Source organism: Panulirus ornatus, chromosome 17, assembly GCF_036320965.1.
Source record: "Panulirus ornatus isolate Po-2019 chromosome 17, ASM3632096v1, whole genome shotgun sequence".
Classification (NCBI taxonomy): Eukaryota; Metazoa; Arthropoda; class Malacostraca; order Decapoda; family Palinuridae; genus Panulirus; species Panulirus ornatus.
Window position 1 is genome coordinate 49,258,176 of NC_092240.1, and position 14,726 is coordinate 49,272,901.

The following is a 14,726-nucleotide window of genomic DNA, read 5'->3' on the forward strand; positions in this document are numbered from 1 at the left end:
TGAAGTCTTTATTTGTTCATGGTCATTATAGAGAGCTGCTCACAGATGTAAGTAGTTCCAAACATGGAAAATATCTCTAAGGCAAAACACTTTATTGAGGGATAACTTGGTCCCAGATACTTTTAAACTGTTCCTGTATCAGTGTTTGAAAGCTTTTCCTTCAAAACACAGTCACACTACAAATTAATAATTTTAGCATAACTCAGGTACTTTTTGGGCAGTCTTTTTCAAGGGTCTTAAGTTTAGAAAATCTATCTTGGAATTTATTCCATAACTGAAATTCTGCTGCTGTAGTTTTAAGTGGAGGCATCACAAAAAAAAAAAAAAAATAGCTCTGTCTTGTAGGTATTTTAGGGTTAGAAAGTTAGAAAGCTGCCTTTGGCAAGTGTGAAGTTTCATTTCAAATGTTCAAATCCAATCATGAAATTCTCTTACAGATTTCTTGTGTCCCTGTATCTTTACATTAAGATCATTAAGGCATTCTGTGATATCCACCACAAAAGCAACATTTTGAAGCTATTCATTATGTTTTGATTCAAGCACAACTTTTCCTTTTTGATCCATAAACATTTGTGTTTCACCATGCAGTTCGTAAAAGCATCTCTGTTGCTTCTGACTTCACCAGCTTACGTAACTGTGATATGACAGCTCATGTGGCTTATCACTGTCCTCCATAAGACAGCTGACTGCCTTTGGTTAAGTTGCTTTGTTCATAAAAGAGTAACTATTTATAACCACATCCATAACATTATTCACTTCTAGTATTTTGCTATATAGCACTTATAGGTTCAAAAATGTAATGCAAGTTATTAAACTGTTGATGTGAATTTAGTAAGCAGTTTTTTCTTTAACTTTGGCCATCCCAGCTTTTCTACCCTTTATTTGTGGGGGATCTATCCAGATCTAGACTCATTGCTTGTTCTCAGTCCATACCTAATTTATCCAAAGCTCATGCCAAATAGTGGAATATATTGTCACCTAATGTTTTGTGTTTTATTGGAACAAACTCTGCGAACTCTGATGTCATTTGCATGTTTTCATCTCCACCATGGATAGAACTTGCAGGTTGTGCCAGATCATTTACATTAGTACTTTCAACACAGACACTGGAAAATGCAACAAATGCTTCAGCCTTGTCCTTTGAGTTGACTGCTAACCTTCTCAAATAAATCACAACTTCTCTCTGCGGTGGTATTTTTTAAGAAATTTTTTTTTTTAAACATATTTATATGAACACATTACTCCAGCAGTCATTAACATGCAGTTCTTTACAAAATTATCCTGAAAATGATTTTGGTGACTCGGCTGATTCCTAGGCATTCATGTAGCTTGCCCTAACTGCAACGTCACTTACTTTATAAACACTTTTAGCTGCTGACTGATCTAATGCAGTGTCTTTGTCCTCATGTAATTTCCCATCATTTTTCATACGTAACAGCATGATTTGTGATATAGTTTTTCAGAACATAATTCTCATTGACATCAGCTTTCCATTCACTTACCTGAGAAATATAGATTCCACAACCTTACTTGATCCACTTGACATTCCTTATTCATTTTTCTTCTCTGATAACATAATTACTGGCCCTTATTATGCAAAAGTTTAACACACTTCCAGTATACATGAGAACTGCCACACTCCAACTCAAACTAGAGGTAGTGGGTAATTGGAGTTTAACGACGAGGTTTGTAATGCCTCTGATTGGTCACTCTCTATATAGTCATCCGATCCTGGGAGCCAGTCCATCCACATCTACATAACAAATTCAGAATTTCCTGTGATTATTGTATTATAGAATGATATAGAATGGGTATATTGTGCATGAATGCATGGTGTTATGAACCTGTGTTATTTAGTTCAATACTCAATTATTTCTGACTTAATTCTGTTGAGCAAGAATTTAACTTATTTAATATTCCCAGAGAAATCCTTGAAAATTGAAGATGTTGTATGTTAATTTTGCATGAGGTTGGTTAGATAATACAAAGTTTTCAAGATGTCTCGCCCCTTAACCCAGCGCCAAAGAAGCAGAATGGAACTTGAGATGAGGCTTGCAAATTAATGTTTGTTTTGTGTACTGCTTCATAATGTTTAAGATTTTTAGATTTCTCTGATTTTTCTAATTTCTTTGAAAATTTCTTGAATTATCTGAGAATCTGGAAAGTTCTATAAAAGTAGAAATGTTGATGAGTGTCTAAATGCATTAGGGAGTTGAGCACCAGTGTGTGATGCTACTTGAGCACCCAGTATTCTGTGGGACAGACACATGAGGGTGGTGGGCCACATGTTTGACTCTCATGGTCTAGAGGGTTTATGGAAATTGTTGCCAGTTTACTTTTGATATAAATGCGATCAGTCATATTATTTGTCATTGGTTTTATTTTCCTTCGATATTGGAAAGTCAGACTGGACGTCTAGTCTTTTGAATCAATATGTTAGTTTTTAAACAGTAGGGACTAACTCCCTTCTTGTTTTGGTGTAGTCACAGCATTATGTTTAGTTTGCTGCCAATATGCTGACGTTAGATGTGAATGAATGTAGAATACCTAGAATGATGGCATTTTTAAAGATTTTTTTTTTTTATTTCTGTTTGTCTGTTCACTATCTGCGGCCAAATTCATACTTTATCACCATGTGATCTCAAACATGTTCAGACTTCCAATATAAGCCCTCTCTTCAAATTAATTGAAAGACATACACATGCACAAAATGTTTTCATGTACACACAGACACACACACACACACACACACACACACACACACACACACGCATGGATGCACGCACACACAGAGCTGTAAGAAAGGAGACCAGGAAGAAGGGCTGAACTTCTCCCTGAGAAGTGTGGTCTGTAAGGTTTTGGAAAAGATAATCAAAAAGCAAATGGATGACTTGCCACTGAGGTGAAATTGCTTAACTGAGAGAGAGCATGATTTTAGGGAAAGGTTGTGTGCACTGAGCCTCTAGATTTCCACAAGAGAGTGAGCTCAGCCTCAGGCAAAAGAGAAGGCTGGATGGAATATGCGTATCTGGACTGACAGAAAGCATTTGTCACTAGATTGCTTGGAAGACTGGTTAAGAAGCTTCTTAACCAGTCTAGAGGATGGTCAGGGAAGCACAAAGAGTATTGAGTGAAAAAACTTAAAGGGGAAATCATTCAGGATAGATGTGCAGCAATGAAAAGGCTGATCTCAGATAACATAGATGAAGAGGACATAGAACAGCTTCTAGAGGTAGCAGAAAGATGGTGTCACTATTGAAATGAGGGAAATTGCTAAGTTCAAGTCTGAAAATCTTCTGGCTGGAAAAGGACCATCTTGCGAACAATTAGTGGATGAAGTCAAGGAGGGAGAGCCTGTCAAAAAGCTACTTGATGTGAAGGAGTTGTTGATGAAAGGATAACCTCTGAGGATTACCTTTTATATGGAGATGTGTATCCTTAGAGGCTTAAACTAGATGATAAACATGCCAAGGAGTGACACACAAAAAAAGAGTGCCATGGAGACCAGTCTAAAGGGGAAAAAAAGAAAATAGGTTAGTCCAGAGGGTGGAAGAATGCTCCTAGTTTTGCCTCAGGGAGGCCATCATTAATTAATATCGCATACTTTAGACTGAAGATTGTTGTATACTGAATAAGGGGAAACAACACAGACATTGTTGTAGTTGTGGAGATGAAACTTACAAAAGAGCTAAAGTCTGGCCTGATATGTCTAGAGGGATACATGATGGCAAAGAGGGACAGTTCATGGGGGGTGGTCATAATAAGGGATACCATTAGATTTGAATATGCCAAATCTCAAGTCTTCGTCACACAGGTTCTTGCTTCTTATTTCCTGCTAGATGATAATCATATGTAATTGAAGCTGTCTGCATATGATAGGACCTTCATATTGCTGTTTGTTGGAGGTGATAGATAATCATCTAGGAAGAAACAATAGGATTGGAGTAAAAACTGCTCCTTGTGGATCTTGGTATATAGCTTATAGGTTTTGGAGGTGATGCTGTTGTGAGTGACCATGGCATAATACAGTCACTCGCTTTCGTACTACCACACATATCTCTTACCTTAACATTCCTTACTCATCCACCCTTTCCCACTCCACTTCCTTGTCCTCAAGCATCTAATTTCCATTACATCCACCCATTCTTTTGTTAATCCAGGGCCCATACCTTTGCATCCATATGACTGTCAGGACTACTTTACCATCAGACATAACCATCTTTTCCCAATTAGACAGTGACCTCTCTCCACACATTTCACAGTTCACCCAGTACCTTAGCCCCATACTACACCCTCCAAGGTTCTGTCCATTTCCATTTTCACTTTATCTGACAGATAAACACCCCAATTTTTTGGGTTCATTACATTCACACTCGCACTCCAACCAACTTGTCTCTTACCCATGCTGAACTTGATGACCTGCTTTTATTCACATGGACTTTTAACTTGTTCTCTCTCAAACTGAGACACCAGCTTTTGCAATTTCTCACCTGTGTCTGACAGCAGAGCCATGTCATCAGCAAATAGCTACAGACTTACCTCCCAGGCACCCTCCCTCAAGTGACTGCAGACCCATCTCTTCAAGACCCACACCACCCCATCCATAACCATGAATAGATTAAACAGCCATGATGATGCCTCGCACCCTTGCTCCATTCTCACCCTCAGCTGAAATAGTTTACTCTCCCTTCATCCTACTCACACACACATGCTGTACTATCTTGAAAGAAACTCCTCAGTACTAGTAGCTTTCACTTCACACCATATATCCGTAAGTTTTCAAAAATGCTTTCTCCATATCCATAGATGCCATATACAAATCTTTCTCATTCTCTACGTATTTTTTTTATATGGATTCTTGAAAGCAAACCTGATCCACACATCTTATACCACCTTGAAGCCACATTGTTTTTCCCCATCCCGACCTCCTGTACATGCCTTCATTCCCTCAAACATCACTCTCCATTACAACTTACCAGGTATAATTATACTGGACAGATTTATGCTTCTATAATATGATCATTCACTTTTGTCCCCCTTGTCTTTGTATAGTGGCACTTTTTTGGCATTCTTCTAATCCTCAGGCACCTCACCTTAAACTAATGTATATTGAAAATTCTAACTAACCAGTCAGCACTGCTATCACTCCATTTCTTAAGAAATTATCTGCAATTCCATCCTTTCCAGCCACTTTGCCATACTTCTTATTGAAGACTTTCACCTTTTCTTTTTTCACCAAGGCACTTACCTTGACTTGTTTGGCATGCTCCCTCATCCACATCCCAAAGTCCCCACATCTGCAATCCTGACATCTAACATGTTCATCAGTCCTTTAGAATACTCTATCTCCTCTTAACCTTTTTGATCTCCAACTGCTGGCTTTACTGATGCTCCCATTTTTCTTTGGTTCCCCTCAAACTAATTGTGTCTTTCCAAAGCATTTTCTTGTTCACCCTGAAGTATGTGGATACTTTCTTATCACAACCTTTATTTGCTTTCTTTTTAAGCCCCTGCACCTTTCTCTTGACCTCCTGCCACTTACATCTCATCATCACTCATACTCCTTTCTTGAAGGCAATGCCCATACACTTCTTTTTTCTCATCCACTAACAACTTAACTTCCTCATCCCACCACTCACTACCCTTTGTCACATGCCCACCTTCCTGATGTCACACACTTCTTTCACAGACGGACGTACTACTTACCTAAATACCTTCCATTCCTTACCTTCTCCCATAGTTTCATTTAGCCTTACCTTTTGTCATTCTGCGCCCAGTCTCTCATGGTATCTTCTCTCTCACAAAGCCTTTATTCTAAGCTGTCTCACTTTCACCACTCATACCACCATTATTATTTCTTCTTTTCCTTTTAAACTCTCACCGTCACTCCCACCAGGAAGTGGTCATAGATCCCACCAGTTGTCTCCTCAGAATATTTACATCCAAAAGTGTCTCTTTAGCACCCCTGTCAATTTAGTTAGCTCATCATGCAATTATGCCCACACATCTTCTGCCGTAGGCATCCATGTATACTTATATAAGTCTGGCTTTCTAAAGCAGTATTCCCAATCACCAGTCCTTTTTTCAGAATGTAACTGCAGCCTGCTTATTATATTCATTCTCATACACTTCGGGTACTCCCATACCCCCAAATTATATCCTCAGCTACCAAATCACTCACTCTTGCATTCTAATCACCTAGCACTATTGCTCAGTTCTTTTAATCACAATTGCTGATGCATTTACTCAACTCATCCCAGAATACATGCCTCATTTTCTCACTTCTTGCATTGCCTGGTGTATAAGCACTAAATCAGTGACCTGTGGTCCTACGCAGTGGGTTTAGTTGGCTTTTTGAGTGATGTAGGAGCCTCATAAAGGTAGAAGGAACTCCTAGTGAGTTGTAAGAGCTAAACAGTTACCTGCCTCTTGTGATCCACTTTCATTTTCTCCCACATCAGTCAATGATTTGCTTTCTTTCACTCGCACAGTCCCACGACTCCTCCTTCCTTTTGCAGATGTTCTATTCCCTCCTTTGCCCTTGTCCTCACACTAACCTTAGACTTTGCCCACAGGGTATTCCCAAACCATTTGCCCTCCATCCCCTTGGGCTTTGTTTCACTCAGAGCCAGAACATCCCAGTTCCTCTCCCCATTCATACTGCCTATCTCTTCCTTTGTCTCATCCTGGTTACATTTATATTCATTCAGACATCCCATTCTGAGCCACCAAGGAGGATGGGAACTCCTCACTTGGCTTTCACTTCTATTCCGTTTTTAGAAATCTTACTGCTGGACTCATTACACTGGAAAACCCACTTGACAAGGGGTTCAGGCCCAACTGACTTGAGTGTAAGCCATATTTGATGAGTATACTTTTTTCTTTGAAGGTGATGAGAAAAAAGGGAATTTTTCTTTGAAGGTGTAAGAAAAAAAGGGAATTTTTCTTTGAAGGTGTAAGAAAAAAAGGGAACAATGGGAGTTGTTGGGAACGTATCTGTGTTTATATCTTATTCTTTTGGGACACCATTTTTAGAATAGTTATTATTTCAGGTAGTTGCAGAAATTCAGTGCTTATGAATATTAACATGGAGTCAGAAATTTCTGTAAAATGTCCAAGAAACATTCTCGTTCAGCACTGTGTAGGTGTGGCAGATGTCTTATGATAAAGTCTTTCTTGCTATAATTGTCAGCTGCTGGTCAAAGTCTCTGTTGAAGTCTTGAAAAATTTAAAAGTTACTTTATCGGCATTTTACACAGTTTTACAAATGAATCGGTATTTGCCCCAGAAAGTCATATTTTTGAGAAAGTTTAGTATTTGTTATTTTAATTTTTAGTTTTTACCAGTTTATGATATACTGATTCAGGTTACTAAATCTTTGTTAATGCTATTGTAATTGAATTGATATATTTTTTTGCAGTATTTCTGTCTTATAGGTAAAAAAAGATAATTTAGTTCTTAGATTCTAAAGAATTTGAACTTTGAATGTTTTCATATCATTCCACCTGGATTGAAGGATAACTTCAGTTCATGAATTATACTTGAAGTTGTGGGGAGTTATGAAATGATAGTGTTTTTAAAACACTGGATAGCAATACTGAGAGTATTGGGCATGGAAGTCTTCAGAATTTGTGTGGTTGTTGGGAATGATGAATATACAGGTAGAAAAATGTGAAAATAGAGAAGACAAGGGTAGTGAATTCATAAACTTGGGAAAGCAGTATTAATAGCTAATTTATGGAAATAGTGAAGAATTGGATAGCAAAGAAGTGGGATGAATCCAAGTCGTAAGATTAGTAAAGTTATAGGAAATATTAAGATGGTTGAAGTTTGGTCTGTGTTGAGTTAGTGATGGGCAGATGAGGATTAAATTTTTTTTGTCTTCCCCCATCTCTAGGTTTGGATATGGCCCATGCTATTCTGTACCATTGAAAACAGGAACATTGAGCGTAAGGGGACTGACAAAGATGTGGATTTGTTGAAGTCTTGCTGTAATGAAGACTGAGGGCAGTAAATTGAATATAGTTGAAAAGTCATGGGAATAGTTATGCATAGGAGTAATAAAGCTAAAAGAATTAGTGATATCAGAGGGAGTAATGAAGTCTTAGGAGCATCAGTCATTGAAAAGATGGAGGCATGCTAAGCAATAAAGATGTGGAATGAGGCAGCCAAGAGAACATAAAGCAGTTAAGTAAAGGGGAAAGTGACATCATGGGTAGTTGTGAAGTCATAGTGATACTGAAATACAACAGGTTAGTCGTATTAGTAACATTGTAACTGGGAGAAAGTTTGGTCACTGGAAGCCTTAGAGAATTCTTGAAGTATATAAAAGATGCACAGTTGAAATCAAGGGAGCTTTGAAGAATCTGAATATTTTAGGACATTGGTTAGGGTAAGTGTTGGAAGTTATTAGTGGGATGAATTAAAGTGTGGAGTTAGGAAAGATTAGAGAATAGTGAAATAAGTGGGAAAAATGAACAGTTAGTGAGGATTTGATGAAATATAAAGGAGTTTAAACAAAAGGTATATTCATGGGGAGCATTGAAAATATGAGGAGCAATCAAGAATTAATATTATTGCAGTCATTACATTAAAGTGGAATTGTCCATCAGAACGAAAATACAGGTGTAGTGAAGTTAAGGTGATGAGATCAACGAGTTTAAGGATTTTAAGGTTCGTGTGGAATATTGTGTACATGATGATGACATTGTGAGAGTAGTGACATACATTCTTTTTAGATGAAGCATTTATGCTTTGCAATTTTTTTGGTTCTGTTTTAGAAAAGTATGTACATTGATGGATGATCTATGATCATATCTTATGGATATTGATTTACTCCTGACTGTTAATTGCAGAAGATGTGGGGAGTTCATAGGTTCAGAAATTCTTTGCCATGCAACTGATAACCTTGGTTATAATATGATACTCTTATCTTGTGCTTCTCAGAATATTTTGGGACTTTGCTTTGTTGAATGAGATTACTGTACCTAGACTCTTTTACTGTTTCATTCTTGTTTGATCTAATTTGTGCAATAGATGATATTAGATATTAGTTGCATGAAGAAACTAGACATTAGAATTGTAATTCTTTGCAACAAATGCATTATGTTAAAAATGGAACAGAAATCTGGGCTTATAGGATGTTTGATTTGAGAAAAGACAAGATGTACCGGACTATGGAATATACAGGTGGCTGAAGCGTGTCTTCTCGTCGGCAGGGGCCACAAGGAGGTGGAGGCGATGGCGGTGATGTTGGCAGTGCAGCAGGGAGGGCCAGTGTACAATGCCCCGTGTGTGGACGTCAGTTTCAAGGCACCAAGCGAAACTACCTTCTCAACCGACACTTTCAGATCCATACGGGGGAGAAGCCTTATCAGTGCCCACACTGCTCACACCGTGCAAATCGTAAGAGTAACCTAAAAATGCACATTGAGTCCCGTCATGGGTCTCAGGTCACATTTTACAGTAGGACTCAGACCCCAGAACCCAACCTGTCACAAGACTCAACTCTTGGATTTTTAACTGAGACCATCTCTGGCACCCAAGAATCATCTCAGGAGCAGAACACTAATACGTATCAGAAATCATCCCAGACTTCTAGACAACAGGACTCAAGTCGTAGTCACAGACTTTCAAAAATGACGAGAGATCTTGATGCTGGGGGAAGAGAATCAAGACAGAGGAGTCAGCAGAAGATTGAGTACTATAGTGCTGGTGTAAACCAAGTACAGGACTCAGTTCATGATCCTCAGGAGTCTTCCTTCAATCCTTTTCCAGATTTTTTGAATATTCGTGAAGAGTCTGTTAATAGAGACCAGTCAAATTCTGTTAATGAATGTGATCAAGCTGGATATAGTCACCATCAGTAATATTTATTTCTTTTTGTTAAGGTACTTCAGTACTTCATCACTATGAATCATAAAAGAAGCAACTTGTATTACATTGTCTCCTTGCTGTCTCTTACTCTTGTATTACATTGTGTCCTTGCTGTCTCTTACTCTGCTCGTTTTGAGATGAAATTTTGTAAATGTAGCTGAAATATGCAGAAGCTCTGTATTTGCCACCTTAAATAGCACTGGACATAAACCAAGTAAATTGAACACTTTTCATATGATCGTTATGATTAAGGCGTTGTGTTTAATGAGTTTGAAGATGTAATGAATAATGTGTTAGAGTTGGTTGAAGGAGTGATTGTTTTATTCTTTGTAGCATATAACAAATGATCATTTCTTTTTTTGCATTGTACTGTACTTGATCATGGGAATCTTTTTTTTTTATATAATTGTAATACTGATAATGATAAATGATAATATTAATAGTAATATTAATGATAGTAATATTGATAATGATAATTGTAATAGTAATAATGATAGTAATAATAGTACAGTGATAATGATGTATGGCATTTTTGGAAGCCATTTTTTCCGTGTTGTGTTTATACTGTTTCTCCATTTGGATATTTATGATTTTAAAGATTACTTTCATATCACAATAATAAAATTTCAAATAGATTTCTTAGATTTGGATTCCCCCTTAAGAATGTTCCTGCAATAAGGTCTGTCATGCTTTGTCTTCTGATCCACAAAGCTTGTACAAGTGTCATGTTTTTTAGAGAAACGGCATCAGGGTATGTGATTGAATTTACATAAATGCTCATTATTTTTTTATGTGGGTAAGATCTTAAGACTTTAAGTACAGAATTAGAATGTATGTCTTTCAAGCCACTGTATTGTTCAAGTGGATGAATTGAGGAAGAGTTTACCGTCATATATAGAGAATAATGATACAATTGCTGCTTGTTGGCCTTATGAATGCTCTAAGACTGAATGATATTTAAAGCTTATACAATATTATTTCAATAGATTTATTAATCATTGATGAAAAAGACTTATGATGTCACTTTTTACCATAGCTCTGTTGGGAAAGTTTATACTCCGTTTATTGTTGATTTACTTGGGAAGATAGGAAAATCATGGCATTATTGCTGTATATGACGTAAAGGCGACATAATTACTTTCCTTGATCATACTCTAAACTGGAAGAAAGTTATCAAGCAAGTTTGGGGGGTTTAAGGATTTCACTAGATTAGAAACACCATTTTGGCACAGTATCAGGTGAAATGAAATGACTCAATATGAACTTTCGGAGATAGGGAGTTGAGAACTTTGATGGATAATGTTAGATGGGGGTGTAATCTGTGAGAGGTTTTAAGTGAAACTTGGTAAAAACTGATGTGCTGATTCAATTATGTAGAGAAAGTAATAGGATCAAATGCAAGATTTATTTTGATTAGGAAAGATGCAGGGAAAGCCTGAAAGTCATGTAGGGAAGTGTCAAAATTATTAGGAGGTATGTAAAAATGGGCATTACTAAGTATTTTCATGAGACTGTTGTTATGGGAAGCACATAGAATTGATGTGACTTAGCTAGGAATGTGAATACCATACGCTTTAAGAATGATTTCCATCATCAAAGTACACAAGATGAAAAATCAAGAGTAAAGCTAAAAAAATGTGCAAAAGATACATACTTAAGATAGTATACTTATTATTGGATGTTCGTTAAGTTATTTTCACAGTGAGATTCTATCCTTGTCAAAGGATACATGAGATTTATGTCTTTTAGATATAGTGTGTGGAATATTTCCATCGACAGCATTATAGGATATCATGTGCTTTGTTTATAAGTAGGAGCCCTTGAGGTGTTGTTGGGATTGGAAGGCTTTTCGATTGTGGACGAACATATAGTGAAGCCATCAAGACAGAAGAGGGCCTAAACGAAGGCTTTGCTCTTGTGTTTCAGAGAGAGATCACTCCAACATCTCCACGCTCTGGCCTCGTAGCTCCACGACATCCCTCAGCTCTTCCCCAACATCCACCGTCCACGGACTTGGTTGCAGGGACTTGTAGTGTTGATGGTGATGGAACACACATGTGGAGGGAGTTGGCATGCGGCATCTGTAACAAGAGGTTCCATGGGCGAAACAGCAAATCAAATCTGGACCGTCATATGCAGATCCATACTGGGGTGAAGCCTTTTCAATGCCCACTTTGCCCTCATCGTGCAAACAGGAAGGGAAATCTCAAGACACATATAGAGGCCAGGCATGGTGCTGATGCTATTCCCTCATACCTGTAAGAGATGCCTGTTGTAGAGGGAAGGCTGTTGAAGAAAGCATGAAGGAGCAATTAGACAAGGATTTGTAACATCAGCCTTTGGTGTAAAGGAGAGATTGTGACAATACTGATACTGTTCTTGATAACCGTAGGGTAGATGAAGTGTGGCACCACTGTTATTTTGTTTATGCATCATTAGAAACTGCTGAGGACTTCATTGATACATTGCAGAGGCTTTAAAAAGTATGAAGACTTCCTCTTGGCTAAAGAAACAGCAATTTGTTACAGCATTCATTATTCCTCTCTTGCTTGGGAGGTCAGGGGTTGTTTGAAGACCATGACATTGCCAAGATTGTTCTGTTCAGACATAAAGGGAACACACCCTGTGCAGTACTGTATTAGTTGTTGGAAAAATGATACCATTGCAGCAATAGTTTGATACTGTCCGTCCGATACTGAAACCCATTCTTTGTCGTCTGCTTTTCTTTAATTGGGGGATAGGCATGAATGGCCCATTATTATGTGTAACAATTTTTTTTTAGGGGGGATGAGTGCGTAATAAGTGTTATTTTCTAATTGATCATGTCTAAAAAGTAGAAAAAATGGCTATTTTTCCCTTGAAACTTTGCTTTTGTGATCAGGACAGTGATGCTTTGAAACTCACCTGTTTTACAGAACCTTTCAGATAAATTCAATGCTGAGTAGCTGATACAGAACTTTCTAGAAGTTCCCAGTCATATAAAAAGTATAAGGACCTTAAGCCAACCAGTTCCTTTTAGATCTAGTTGCCTAAGTGGGTACATATACATAGATTTTTTCTGAGATGGCATCTAGTGGCTGCAAGCATCCAGCATATGCATTTTGGTGTCTGCAGCCACTTTATCAAAATGAGCAAAAAAGTACTCTGTAGCAGCATGAGCTAAGATGTGCAAGGCCTACAAGGCATATTTCAGCATGTTTATTAGGGATTAATACCAAGTTTAGGCTCCTCATTTCACATGCAAGCACTGCAAAAAAACTCTGCCACATGGTAACTAGTCTGAGACAATTGGAATCGCTTGTAACCCAAACAAGTGGCGCCTCTTTATTGACAGCTCATCCTGGGGCCTCAAAGCCGCACTGCTCCATAACAGGAACAAGTACCCTTCGCTTCCTCAGGCACACCCAATGCACCTCAAAGAAGAATACAGCAGTGTCAAGACCTTGGTGGACACCTTGAAGTATGATGAATACAGTTAGGAGGTCATCGTAGACTTCAAAATGATGGCATTCCTGATGGGTTTTTAAGGCAGTTTTACCAGGTTTCCCTGCTATCTTTGCCTTTGAGATGGCAGGGACACCGCATCGCACTACCACAGGCAGGACTGGCCACAGCAGACTGGATTCTCTGTGGGGATGAACAAGATCAAGTGGGAGTCACTGCTGGACCCCCAGATGGTGTTGATGGCACCACTGCAAAAAAAATTAGGCCTTATGAAATAATTTGTCATAGCTCTAGATGAGGGGTCTGCAAACTTCAAGTACCTTCAAGACTTCTTCCCTAAGCTGTCTGAGGCAAAGGTCAGAGCCGGTGTCTCTGTCAGACCACAGATAAAGAAGATCATGGAGTGCAAGGAATTCCCCAAGAAGCTCACTAGGAAGGAGAAATCAGCTTTGTTGCTGTGGTTCAGTGCTTCCAGGGAAATTACAAGGCCAAAAACTATGTGAAGGTTGTGACTATGGTGAAGAACTATGGTAAAATGGGCTGCAGGATGTCCTTGAAGTTCCATATCCTTTACGCTCCTTTTGATAAATTCAAAGAGAATGTGGGAGTGTGTTTGGAGGAGCAAGGTGAGTGCTTCCACCAGGATATACAGGACTTTGAATGCTGCTACCAAGGAACATATAACAAGAACATGATGGGATATTATATTTGGGGTCTGATTTGTGAAAGTGTTTTCCGTATAATTGCAACATTCGAAAAACTTCTCGTAAATCTTTTGTGATCACTTTTGTTTAAAATTGTGTAAATACATGTTAATTTCGACTCATGTTGTTTTTCTGACTTTATTGAATAGAAATGTGCAGATTCGCCCATTGTCCAATTGGAAATAGATGCAATTTAGAATATCTTTGTCCTGGTCACAAAAGCAAACTTTGAAGGGAATAATGGCCTTTTTCTATACTTTTGATGCATAAGCAATTAGGAAGTAACACTTACTACCCAGGAACAAAAATTGTGTTACACAGTGATATACAACTAATATGCGAGATGCAGTTTGCTGAAGTTCATGATAATGAAGATAGAATGGATATCTGTTTATTCAAAGAAAAACCGTGCCTTTTCAGTTTTTATTGGAATTAAAAAAGAAAATTTCTGTAGACAAATGTGTCATAAACAAGCACACACTGTCTGGCAAAAATTATAATTTGCATCATAGCTTTCATTGTGGGAAGCACTTTATATGGTACAGAAGAAACTTTGCATCAATGTTTTTATTAAAGGCATAAAAAGTGTTTGTGGAATTCAAAATTATGAGGAATCAGATATTAAATTGGAGAGAGTTGATGTTCAGGGAGTGGACTTAGTGGAGCAGACAGGTGTGGCAGTGAGGTGTGTGTCTTGTTACA

General features: G+C 38.0%; 1 protein-coding gene across 12 annotated transcripts in view; it reads left to right on the top strand.

Moving 5' to 3' along the window:
• Window positions 1–14,726, top strand: part of LOC139754722 (uncharacterized) — a 258,484-nt gene that overhangs the window by 181,186 nt on the left and 62,572 nt on the right. Inside the window, exon 5 of one of the 12 annotated variants that reach the window (XM_071672360.1) lies at window positions 9,219–10,473. The exons of 10 other annotated variants lie outside the window; for them this stretch is intronic. In XM_071672360.1, the coding sequence (XP_071528461.1) occupies window positions 9,219–9,869 (651 nt within the window). In that variant the 3' untranslated portion in view covers window positions 9,870–10,473. Of the gene's footprint in view, window positions 1–9,218; window positions 10,474–11,802; window positions 14,722–14,726 lie in introns of those variants that run through there. One more of the 12 variants, XM_071672380.1, reaches the window with a different exon arrangement.